At 49.9% G+C, this 12,512-nt stretch overlaps 2 protein-coding genes across 2 annotated transcripts in view; one reads left to right on the top strand and one right to left on the bottom strand.

Annotated features, from left to right (window-relative positions):
- The window catches only part of LOC111071641 (dentin sialophosphoprotein), a 40,468-nt gene extending 32,555 nt beyond the window's left edge, over window positions 1–7,913 (bottom strand). Inside the window, exons 1-2 of the mRNA XM_041596174.1 lie at window positions 7,721–7,913; window positions 7,585–7,651 (exon numbers count right to left, since the gene is read on the bottom strand). Of these exons, the coding sequence (XP_041452108.1) occupies window positions 7,585–7,651; window positions 7,721–7,778 (125 nt within the window). The 5' untranslated portion in view covers window positions 7,779–7,913. The remainder of the gene's footprint in view (window positions 1–7,584; window positions 7,652–7,720) is intronic.
- Window positions 7,914–8,817: 904 nt separating this feature from the next.
- Window positions 8,818–11,041, top strand: LOC111071632. The gene is made up of 2 exons (XM_022363081.2): window positions 8,818–8,908; window positions 10,387–11,041. The coding sequence occupies exons 1-2, from the start codon at window positions 8,893–8,895 to the stop codon at window positions 10,848–10,850; spliced, it is 480 nt and encodes a 159-aa protein (XP_022218773.2). The 5' UTR covers window positions 8,818–8,892; the 3' UTR covers window positions 10,851–11,041.
- The last annotated feature ends 1,471 nt before the right edge of the window (window positions 11,042–12,512 follow it).

The raw sequence follows: 12,512 nt of genomic DNA, 5'->3' as shown, positions 1-12,512 counted from the left end.
CGACAGTATTGACACCGTCAAACGGTGCCCAGACAGACACACTGACAGAAAAGAACCCCAGCGAAGGGGCGGCAGCTAGTTATGAGAGTTGGCATTAATGTTGCATAGTTGAGAGGGTAATATCGATCCAGGAACTAGACCCACAACCGCCTCCAATCAAATGGAAGAGTGCTAATAAAGGCTTCGGATGGGACACATCAGAGCAGACTTCTCCACTTGCTTTTCATTCCCAATATCCATAATCTATTACCGATTTTCCAATGCCCTGTTTCCATAGTGTAACGGGGGGGTGAGTGTGAGTGAGGTTGTGGGGTTGAGGGCTCTGGCTGTTGCCAAAGTTGCGGTCGCATCTTTCCGTGGTTTTAGCCCTCGGGTGGACTTAATTGTCTGCCGGCACAGTGGGGCCAGGCCAACTCTACGCCGCTGTTGCCATGGCCGCCATGCAGCCCACTGTGCGCGCATCGTGTGGCAGGAGGATGTTGGGGGAGGGGGCTGGCAACGACTTGACGGGGCTTCACTTTGGCCTGCCCTGCCCAGCCCGAAAAACTGATTGAATTGAGCCAGGCACTTTGGACAAGCCACTGTGGGCAGGGGGCACTGCCTCTGGCATTCATCAGCATCCTCACACATACACAGATACACAGCATATGTGTGTGTGTGTGTGTGTGTGTGTGTGTGTGTGTGTGTGCAGATTGGATTAAATTGTATTGAAAACTTTTGCGCGCGCCCACAGCCGAAAAAGATGCGCGTTCTGCCAATTCCGTTCCCCGCCCCAGCCCCAGCCCCAGCACCAACTTGTGGGTGGTGGAGGCAGCAAAAGAGTTGGAGGACTGAAGGATGCAGGCTCTATTTACTTTTTAATTGGCAAAATTAATGCAATGCAATGAAATGAAGCCCGCTTTTCTGATACGGGATATGGGATATGGGATATGGATGGCTGGGGGGGAGATTGAAGTTGAGGCAGAAGATGTGCATGGATGGGGTAAGAGGGGGTGGTTGTGTATGGATATGGATATGAAGATGGGCATACATATGTATGTGGATTGGGGATGGATTCTGCCAACGATGCCAACGGCACTTTTGTTGTTGATATTTCTCCTCATTTCATATTGTTGCTGTCGGAGTTGTTGTTTTGTAATTCTTAGAAATTCAATTTTCAACTTAAAAATCCCCTCCCTCTCTCACACTGTTTCCTCTCTCTCTCTCTCTGTCTCTCTCTCTGTCTCTCTCTCGGCCGCTGTCTCTCTCGCTACAAGTGATTAAGTGAAACAAGAGGAAGAACAACCCCAGAGCCCAGAGCCCAGACCAGAGAATGAGTGGAGTGGAGTGGAGCAGCCACATGCAAAAACAAAGCAGAGGAGCAGCCAGCGCTTAGCTCCAGAACCGAAGAATCGCATACCCTACCCTAAATCGATGCAGTTATATATATACATATATATCAATTCGATTTTCTGTTTTCCCAGAAACTTTGTTTTATTTTGTTTAAATTTCCTCGGAAGCCACTCGCTTGCGGGTACATTCGCTGCAAATTCACTTGAGCTTCGAGCAGCTTTCCCATTCGATCTGATTTCCAATCCTTGTGATATGTGATATATGATATATGGCAATGCGATCATTGCTATTCCGTGTTATGTTTATTTACAGGCTTTGCCTGGTAAAGGTTTCGTTTTGGAGCATGTGGCACAGAAATTCCTTATGCCTTGTCCTGTGCAAAGTGTATAAATGAAACACAAACATCAGATGAGCAAAAGTGGAGTCGGCAGGGGCATGAATGTTGGCGGCGTCGCGGTTTTGATCCATTCGCATAATGATAATGAAGATCATGACGACGATGGCGATGGCGATGGAGATGGCATTGGCATTGCCCTGCGTTCATCTGTCTGTGTGTCTGCGGACTGGCAGTCAGTCATTCAAGCAAGTCAGTCACACATATTGAAATAATTATTATCTGCATTTGGAGATCAGCCACTCGGCCCAGCACGCCAGCACGCCGGCACGGACAGCACGGACAGGCAGCATCGGCAACGCGGCATTCAGCCCCACCATCAGCCTCAAAATTGAAGGCCATAAAAAATCAACGCATATTGCACACTGTCAATCCGCAGCAGCATTTCCCCACATGTAGCCATTAAGTGTGCGGTGGCGGGGGGCGGGGGCGGGAAGGGGGGTGGTTCGAATGATATGATACAGTGAAAGCTCACTGGCAAGGCCCATAGATATTTTGGACACCAAATGGAGGATTCGTGCAAGCATTGATGAGGAGAGAGCACAATGCAGCTGTCCGCTGTTGAATCTTTCACTGTACAGAAAGGGAAACGAAAGGGCCAGGGAGAGAGCTACGGGCACAGCTCATTAGCGCAGCTCCCCCTGGCTCTCTCTCTCTCTCTCTCTCTCTACGTCTCTGTCTCCACTCTGCAAAGGAAGTGATAATCCTTTGACAAAGGCAGCGACTGACAAACTTCTCCCCCACCACCACCACCACCACCAGGGGAACCCGAGAGATTTCGCGCATTTCGAACAGCGCGTGAAGTGAACAAGAAAATCCGTGCAAAAAAAAAAACAAGAAAACGGAGGCACAGAGATGGAACCAACCAACCAATCCCCCGCCCATGCCCCCGAGGGCCACAGATATTCCCCAAAGAACCGAACCCAATGACAACAATCAGCTACCTCGTCCTCGTCCTCGTCCTGCTGCTCCCCACCACTCTCCTCTGTGCCGTGTAATGCGACGTGTTTGCCTCAATTCGAGCATATGAAAACGGTTTATTTTGCTCGATTAAGTTGCCTTTTGAAATGCGATTCAAAGCAAAAAAAAAAGCAAAAAAAAAACCAAAAGAAAAGCAACGCAAAGGGGAGAGAGGAAAGAGCAAAGAGCAAAGAAAGGAGCAGCAGGTTGTCCCAGGAAGCGAGACAGGAAGCAATAAAAGATTGGGCAATAGGAAATGACGGGGGCCCAACTATGGGCAAGATATTGAATCGCTTTGAACCAGGCCCAGGACACTCGCTGACAATAGTCGAGCCCAAATTGGGCGTGGGGCTGCTTTCATCTCCATTGAGGAAGTCAAGCACTCCACTTGGCAACTTTCCCAGGCAACATTGCTCAGGGATAGCCACGATTGATGGGTCTCAATCAATCGATGGATGGTACCCAGCCATCGCATTGGCAGTGCACCGCGGTCCCAGTGAGATCAGTCCCTCGGCAGATTAGATAAAATCGCCGGGCAGTAAACTAAAGTCCAAACTCAGCTGCAAGCGTAGCAAGTCATAAAACTTTCACCGATACACCGATAAGCATCAATGACTGGCCTGGCCCGGCCTGGCCATTTCCCTCAATGGCAATCGAACAACAGGTAGCAAACGGATGGGAAAAGCAATGGGAACCAGTAGCCCAACACTTTACGATCGTCGTAAACTAAGGAGAAGGTTTCAATTATGCAAGTGCACAAACCCAATCCTAAACCCAATCGCAATCGCAATCGATACGGGGCATAGCCCATTCGGGACGGGGCATACGGCACGATCCTCCCTCCTTCAGACAGTAGCCGCCTCTCCATCTCCCACTCTCTCTTTGTCGCGGCGCCATAAAAAGTGCCCGACCTCGACCCGACGACCAGTGAGTCCATGAGGCAGCCATAAATCCCAAAAACTTTTACGACTGTGCGCAGATCTTTTAACGACTTTATTAGATGTCAAAGTAAATATGGGAATGGGAATATGGGATTGGGATTGGGAAAAAGAAAGAGGTGACGCCTCTTGAGCTGTACGGCTGCTGGCTACGCTGGGAATGAAAGTGAAGTGAATCCTGTGTGGGATTAACGACTTCGATCGGCATCGCCAACTCTCAGAAAAATGTCCACTTGGGATCTTGTGATCTGTCAGGTGCTCTGAAGCATAGCCAGAGTCGAGTCTGTCAATTAAATGAGTGGAAACGAAGGGGAAAATGTTGCTGGAGCCAGCGGAAAGATGATAAATCCACAGCGGATATTTTCCAGCTTTCAACTGAATCAAATATCAATTCAAATAATTAATTTTGCTTGGAGTTCAAGGCAGGGTTAAGTTCCTAGGCTAAGGTGCACATTCGATGGCATCGTTCGCCTGTCTGCTGCTGCTCCTCCTCCTCCTCCTGCTCTGGGTTTGGTGCTGATATTTTTTTTTTGCATACGCATCGACGGTACCGCACCCGCCCACACAAGGATGCAACGCGGTGCAACAACTAGACGATGGAGACGCCCCTGGGACGAGGCGACAATATTTATAACTTTTGTGGCGCGTCTCAATTCATTTGTCGCTCTTTCGCTCTCTCTCTCTCTCTCTATGGCGTTGTGTGAGTGCGAGTGCATCGGTCGCTGGTTGTGCCTCGTGCCCCCTGGCTGTGCCTCAGACTGTGTGCCGGAGTGTCTGCCACCTACGTAAGCGTATAATTCGTTTAGCGTCAGGCAGGCAGGCAGCAACAACAGCAACACCAACAGCAACACAGCACAAAACTTAATCAGTCACTTTAACACCAAGCAGCCGCCACTTACACACCAGAAAGAGAGGGCAACAGGCCATCCAACAAGGGAGACAGAGAGAGACAGCCGCTGCAGTTGCAGTTGGAGTTGGAGTTGGAGAGGAAAGTGCGTGAGCGTCAACGAGCGATGCTCGAGGCCGAGGACGAGGCCGTGGCAGAGGCGAGGCCGGGGCTAAGGCTGATGCCTGGGGATGCTGCTGTCATGGTCGATATTGCGTTGACACCAAATTTGCATTAAAATGCAATTGTGGATCCGGAGGAGAAGACCACCCTTTCCGCGCGTCTGCACCCCCCCCCTCGACAGATCAGTTTTGGATCGTATCGGATCGGTTTTGTAGGAGGTGGGGGCTCTGGGCTCTGGGGACTGGGTAATGCATCTTTAGTGTCTATTGAGTAGGACATTAGTCATGTGGAGTGCAGACACAACGCCGCGAAATATCAATTAAATCTGCAGAAAATAGAAAGTGAACTCCGTTTGGCAGTCAGTCACTCGCTTTGATCTCCCAGCTCCCCAGCTCCCCAGCTCACAGTTTACGATCTTCTTGTATACTCCACCTCCTTCTGGTGCGGGTCATCTGCGGGATTGAGTGGGATAGGGAATGGTCTGGTTCAGTCTGTCTGTCGGGGGACTGCCACCAATTAAAAATAGTTTTGACACATCGCAAAGTCGCGACAATTTCTGTGCCCCATGCCAGAGCCAAGTAATAAATTAATTACAAAATTGCAGAATTGCAGAACCGAAAGAACTGAAAGCCCCCGAACCAAAAAACTTAACAGAATTCAGAAATTTCAGATTTTATGGCCAGGGCCAGGGAATAAAAATATGTGGGCGGGTTTTTGTATCTCTCCTGCATCTCTGCATCTCTCTGTAGATTCTCTGTGTATCTCTCTGTGCATTTGAGCACTCCAAAAAAAACAACTGAAGATCTGAAAATCTGAAAAATCAGAAACACTGCAAATCTGTGTGTGGGCGCATGTCTTGGCTCCTTACTCCTCACTCCTCACTCCTCACTGCCCTCTGCCACGGCAAGGGCCCTTTCTACCTCTCTCTCTAGCTCTCTCTATGAGCTCTGCATCTGGTTGCTCTCTGGGCTGCCTCTCGAGGATTTTCTGTGGAGTGTTTGCTTGCCTGTTGTTGGTAGACAACTCTGCCACTAGGCTTGAAAGTCGCACCGTCTGTGGGCCGCCCCCAGAGCAAATGTCCGCGAGAGTTGAAGCCAAAGCTGCCACACGGCAACTGGCAAGAGGCAACTTGCAGCAGGCAACCTGCAACAGGCAACCTGCAACTGCTGCCGCTTTCAATTATTCACACATCATCAATGGGCCAGCAAAAAAAGTAAGCAAAGTTTTTCCAGACTCCGCTGGACGTTCCCTTGTCTTGCAACAGCCATCTCACATCTCCTGCCCCAGCCCCAGCCCCAGCTGGGAACGTGTCTGCATATTGTTTCGTTCATGTCAAATTATTGACCCGCGCCAGGCATTTTGAAATGTTTATGCGTTTTCATGACTGAGATGTGCAATTGATAAATCCCCCAACTGGAAATTATGAATATGCAGCGTGCCCAGAGACTGGAGACCAGGGACCAGGGACCCGAGTCTCGGAGATGGAGTGTACCCCTGCAGTCAGCAGTCAGTGGAGAGCCTGAGAGCTTGCCAGAGTCGCGCTCGGGCACCGCCCGCTGGCTTCGGAGCAGGTCGGTAGCCAGCGCTAGATGCGGTCTACGTTTATGCGGTACGCCGATCAACTCAAAGCTAGTTCTCTGGAAGATAAAGTTCCATTAGATTGAGACCCATCAGGCAGCTAAGTTGGAAATGGAAAGAGCTTTAATCTCCTGGGGAAAGTGACTTGTTCGCATTTCCTTTGCCGCGCATAAACCCAAGCGAGGCCGCCCATCCGCTCATCCGCTCGGCTCATCATCATAAAGCAAGCAGCGCTGCGAGCTGTGAGCAAATTTCTCGCTTGGTGTGTCACAGCGTCCCACTGTGCGCCATGGCCCCGGCCATTTGTTGGTTATCAGCTACAAGCGATCAATACAGCAGCAATCAATATGGTCAATAAAGTTCAGACGCGACTCTGGCCGGGACCAAAAGCCAGGCCCAAGCCCAAGTCCATACCTGCTGCTGGAAGAAGGGTGTGGGGGGGAAGGGGGGGCAGAGGCAGAGGCTAGTGGTACGTGGCGTACAAGGCGACGTGATGTACAGCGCTGAAACCCAAGAAGCCTGGCTCACAGATCACACAGTGTGCGAGTGTGTCTTGGATTTGGATGCATATAGAAATGGCCATGGGGGTGAGTGGAGAGGGACTGGTGGGGCTGGGCGTCCCGTCACCGGCTCTTGTTGTCACTGTTGTTGTCGCTTGATCGCAAATTTGCCATGGCAAGCTTGACAACTTGCAACGTTTTTTCTTGCAACGGGAGGCTCCATGGAGCCACCGACCCGACCAGCGCAGGCGCAGTGACGCGAGGGGGGCCGGCACCTTAAAATAATGTTACAAAACTTTTTGGCATGTAGCTAAGTACGGCACAGGCCCTGTAACCAATTCGAAGCAGCAACGCCATGCCAAGCCCCATGCCACATCCCCATGCCATGCCATGCCATGCCATTCCATGCCTTGCCATCCGATGCGAGTCTCTGGTGGCAGGAGCATCAGCATCCAGGAGGGGGGGCGGGGCTGGCAAACAGGCAGCAACAACAAATTGGAGATCACGGTTTTCATGTACTACATGCAAATTCATTGCTACTGTTGCTCTCTCTCTCTCCCTCTCTCTCTGTCTCTCTGCGCGAGTCCGACGACTCGGAGGCAAGTACTGGCTACTGTATCCATAACCATAAAGCCAGCAGCCACCAGCCAGCAGGGGCTGGAAGGGGCAGGCAGTCAGCCGGAAGAGGTGCAAGTTAAATAAACAATCCGAAACAACCGACTTGGTCAGCCCCAGAGACCAAATCCAAATCCAACTCGGGGCTCCGAGTCCCAGTACCAGTCCAAGTCCCAGTGCGAGTCATTCACAAAAGAAAATAAAAGCTGCGCTACGCACCAACCGATCGAGCCTTGCAATGCCCCGGGACACACATACCTGGCTTGTAGGGTGCTGGCCAGTGCTTCCAGCTCGAGGGGCTCATCATTGGGCATCTGCAAAGAATCTGCAAAGAGTCGCATGCCAAATGTCAGTCGATTGCCAGCCAAAGTTCCGCTCTGCCACTGATACTCACTCGATATTAGTGTCCGCTGCAAAGCGCTCTTGCAGTAAAGAGAACAAAATTGAGTCATTATAAATCTAGAAGTTTCACTTGGCAATTCCAAACTTGAAGCCCCAACTGACGGAGCTGTCGATGGACCCGAGAGGAACTCGAACAGCGCATTTGGGCTTTATGCAAAGTAGATAAAACTGTTTGATCAGTGTCTGCTCAACTATCGAGTATTCGTCGCCTGTTCGAGTGGGGAGTGGGGAGCGGGAAGCGTGGAGCGTGGAGCAGTGCAGCGCAGTGGAGACTCGGGAAAACATTTAACCTGCGACAGGAAATCGTAGACGCCACCAGTCGCCTAACCTGCTGCTGCTGCTCCTTCTTCTGCTGCTGCTTCTGCTCCTGCTCCTGTGCGCACGTGGCGTGGCATGGCGACTTGACTCGGACAACAGCGGACAAAGCAGGGGGGGGGCACGGTACAGATCTTGTCGCGGACAAACAGCGACGTGTGTGTCAGTTGTGGCGCCATCGCCACCGCCATTGGCAGGCTTAATGGAATTTCTAACACCCGGCCAAAGTCCAGAGGGAGTCCGAATTTCCGAACTTCACGACCAAATCGAACACTTTAATTCGCGTCGATTTTATTTTATTTTTGCTTGGCGCATCGAAAGAGGCTCCCCCCAATGGCTCAACACGTAAACATAATTTGGATTTGAAATTGAAATTGAAAGTTAGAATTAGCTGCACTTGCATTTTCCATGGTGTTTCCCATTTACTGTTCGAAGCTCACGAATCTTTGGCACTGCCACGACAATGGCTGACGACTGCTCGACTCTTAGGGGGGGCGACGGCTCTTATGGACGATCGGCCGATCAGCCGATCAGCCGATGACTGTTATCGCTATCGAACTGGAGCAGCCAGGGCCGGCTCGTTCACGGTTCCCCCAGGGACAGGGCTGCACGTGTGCAAATCTAACGGATCTAGCTCCAATTATCGATCTATTGGCTGAGCGCGCTTATGAGTTTGTCGTTGGTAATCGAACCCACCCCACACACAAAGAAGTGCGAATGCTGGCCTGGCCGCCCATCTGCCAAAGGGGGAACAGGAAGTGATTAATCCGGGCAGCTACATATTCTGAGCTATTCGAGCAGTGAATTAAGTGAAGTCCACAGAAAAGTAAAGCGAGGATCGAGCAACTGATGGATAACATAAATGGTGAGTGAGTGAGGTCACAGGGTACCACAGGTGCTTGGGTCACCTCTGCATGGGTGGCATAGCATATTGATTATCCGTAAAGAAGGCTCTCGGGAGAGGTCAGCTATCACATTTCCACTGCTCGTTCGCATCTCAGTCCTTTGAATGAGAGCCTCCCTGAATGGGGACATCTTTTGATGGATAACCTTTGGATTATCCCTAGAGAAGGCTCTCTGTAGGGATCAACCATGCATTGGATACCCATGCAGGACCCATTTCTGCACGAATAACCTCGATTTTCGGGGTCACCTTTTAAAGGTTAACCTTGGAATGGTCAGACGGGGTCACCTATTCATGGCAAATATCAAAATGGGGATTGGGATTGGGTCATGTATGTCTTTGTACCTATGGATGGTCATCCTCTGGGACTGGGATATCCTCTAGTGGGGTCACCCCTAAACCGAGTTGGCCGTGCGCACCACCTCCCCTCCTACAATGTTATCGCGCGAGGCGGCAATCATAAATCGCCAATTTCTGTTTACACTCTCCGGAAAGCGGCAACTCGATGAATGTGTAACAGAAGCACTCAAATAAATAAGCTGCAAAAAAAGGCTGAAAAATAAGGAACAAAGTGGGCACAAAGGCAGATACCGAAACCGAAAAAACGAAAACTGAAACCGAAACCAAAACAGCGATTGAAACAAAACAAAAACCAACAACAAAAAAGAAACAGAAAACCGAAAACCGAAAACAATCCAAACATTTCCTGTGGGCCAGAGCTCAGCTCGTGTCTCTCAGGTAGCAGCTCTCTCATGAGATTGGCCTTAAAAATTATTTATATTTTTTGTTAGAAAATCAAACAATTAACCTCGAACTTGCTTTCATGTTGTTGTTGTTGTTGTGGCTGCCCGCTGCTGTGCGCTTACAACATGTTTGAGACATAAAAATTTCCAATTAATTTTTTCCGCCGGTGTGTTTTTTGGAGTTTGTTTTTTAGTGGCTATGGGGCTGTGGCGGAGGAACTTCCACGGAACGTCGCGACGCCGCAAAAGACAAAAATTGTCACAGCCGCCGTTTACAAATAATTTCTGTTGTTGTGGTTTTTTTTTTTGTTTCATCTCTTTGGGGGTTTTCAATGGAAACGAAACACATAAAACATGGCCAAACAAGACCGACCCGACCAACAAATCCAACAAATGCCATAAAAATTCGGGGGGATTCGGGGGGATTCGGGGAGCGCGAACCTCAAACGGGAGCCATTAAAAGTATTTGGATCGCCCTCAAGTGGTTCGATCAACCCCTGACCCCTGACCCCTGACCCCTGACCACTGACCACCAACCTCAATGCGAGTGGAGATGGAATTCGATAAGTGAGCAGAGGCAATCGATTGGATTGGATCACGGCTCAATTCAGCGGAAAATAACAATCCATTCGATATGTAAACTTTGACTGCCATTTGTTGTAATTTTGTGTATTGTTTATTGATTTTAATTCGCAGAAATTGCATCGGAGGCTGCTCTGGCCAATGCCGGCACTGAGCGCGTCTCCCATTTCGCCTTTGGGCTGGACAACAGCCACGAGGGTGTACGTGAGCTGCCCCATGGCCCCATCTCCGTGGCCGTGGCCACGCGCACCTTCACCGACGAGGAGTTCGGCTACGCCAGCTTCCAGAGGATTTTCGGTGAGGCCGATGACGACCTGCTGTCATCTCCACTGCAGAATCTGATGATGCAGGAGGACGAAGAGCGCGCGCGCACGCTCAACACGCCCGAGCCGGCCCCAACAGCCCCCAATACGCCCATCAATTTCGATGTGGACATGGACCACCAGCCGATCCTGCCAGAGTTGCACATGGAGCCGCAGCCAGTTGGCCTCGATGGTGTGGATGATCATTTCCAGGGAATGAATGACGGACACGATTCTATTCTCTTTACCATAGCACAAATCTCTCGCTTTATGTAGGCCCCACACGGAGGGCACAAGTCGGAGGAGCAAGAAGGGGGAGTCCACAAAATTTAGGCCAACTTTTAGATGCGAAAAATGTGAAGGAAAACCCTTTAAGGAGAGTTTGGGCATTGCAAAAATTGAAAGACAAAGTCACAAGCAAATGATTCAATAATAATTTTATATTTATTTAACTACATATTATATACCATACATACCCCATATATATATGTACATGATCCAGCTGGCAAAACAATGTCGATAGACTTGAAGCAAGTTCACACCGCATCCCCCATCAGCCGCACGTACAACAGCCTCCAGAGTGTCGCCATGTGTGGCAATATCTGATTGTGGATGTGTTCTGGTCAAGTTAGTGACTGGGAGGATGATGACAAAAGTTCATTAGCGACGCATCAGTGGGTTAAGTTGTGGACAGCCCGCATCCACAGCTATAGCTACAGCCACATCCGCATCCGGCGCGCGGGGGTTGGTCAGTGGTTTAGTTACTACTTTGGGTGCCTGCTGGGGCTTATTGGCAATAAATATTGGATCATAAATTCATAATTAACATTGTGCAGCCTCACTTTAGGGGGTTTGGGGTGGCTGTTGGGTAATGCAGGGCTAGGGATGGGTACGAAAGCCATCTCCATCTCCATCTCCATCTGATGTCCAGACCTCCACTTCCATGGCATCGCATCGCCATTTGTGCGAGTGAATGTGTAAATGTAATTTAAGCAAATATTTTAATTGTTTTCGGTCCCAATTTCGGGCCAGCTCACACTCGAGCATTTCATTGTCATTGCCATTGCCATGGCCATGGATCCAAGGATCCCACAGTGAGCCAGCCAGTCAGCACCTGCCAGAACCGGAGCACACATGACGACGACGACGACGAGTCGTCCGACTCGTGACTCCTTTCGTTGACATTTGGCATTTGGGATGTGTCTTGGGCAATGGGTATGATAAAATTTTATCGCTTGGAAATTTTTCAATTTCCAAATGAAACGACAATGGATATGGAAATGAAGATTTAAATGCCGAATGTGTCTCACGATCTGTCCTGTCTCTCGGGGGGTGGGGGAGTGTGAGACGCAACCAACACCCATTCCCAAATCGCATCTCAAGTCGCTCCTCCTCCTCCTCCCCCACCTCCAGTGACAGATGATGCCTCTTATTAGGGCTAACAACCCGCAACAAAGACCAGTCAAGAGGTGGGAGCGGTGAAGCGGCCATGTCGAAGCCCTCAATCTGGAAAAGTTTTTTTTTTCTTTTGGTTGTAAAAAGGACATGTTCCACTTGAAAATAACAATTTCATTCAATTTTTGATCATTTGCTACCAGAAATGGCAAATCAAAAAGCCATAAAAACCGACAAACGACCAAAGGACCAAAGCAAAAAAAACACACACACAAAAACCAAAAACCAAGAAACGAGAAACGGACGGGGACAGGAACAGGGACAAGGACAGGGACAAGGCGCCAGGCACAAGGACAAGGACAAGGCGACCCAATGTCCCGTTCGTCGTCGAAAGTCCTGCCGTGTGCCAGGCCAGGCGGCATTCCATCTTAAGCGGTTTCCTGGGGGCGGGTTTTGTGTGTGTGTTTTTTCTGCTACCTTTTAATTGCAGCGCCGCGCGAGGGGCTTATTATTTTCATCCAGCAAAGAAAGAAGTACGAAGGG

Source organism: Drosophila obscura, unplaced genomic scaffold (genome assembly GCF_018151105.1).
Source record: "Drosophila obscura isolate BZ-5 IFL unplaced genomic scaffold, ASM1815110v1 contig_97, whole genome shotgun sequence".
Taxonomy (NCBI): Eukaryota; Metazoa; Arthropoda; class Insecta; order Diptera; family Drosophilidae; genus Drosophila; species Drosophila obscura.
The sequence above is the reverse complement of the archived record's forward strand: the minus strand, read 5'-3'. Positions and strand labels throughout refer to the sequence as shown.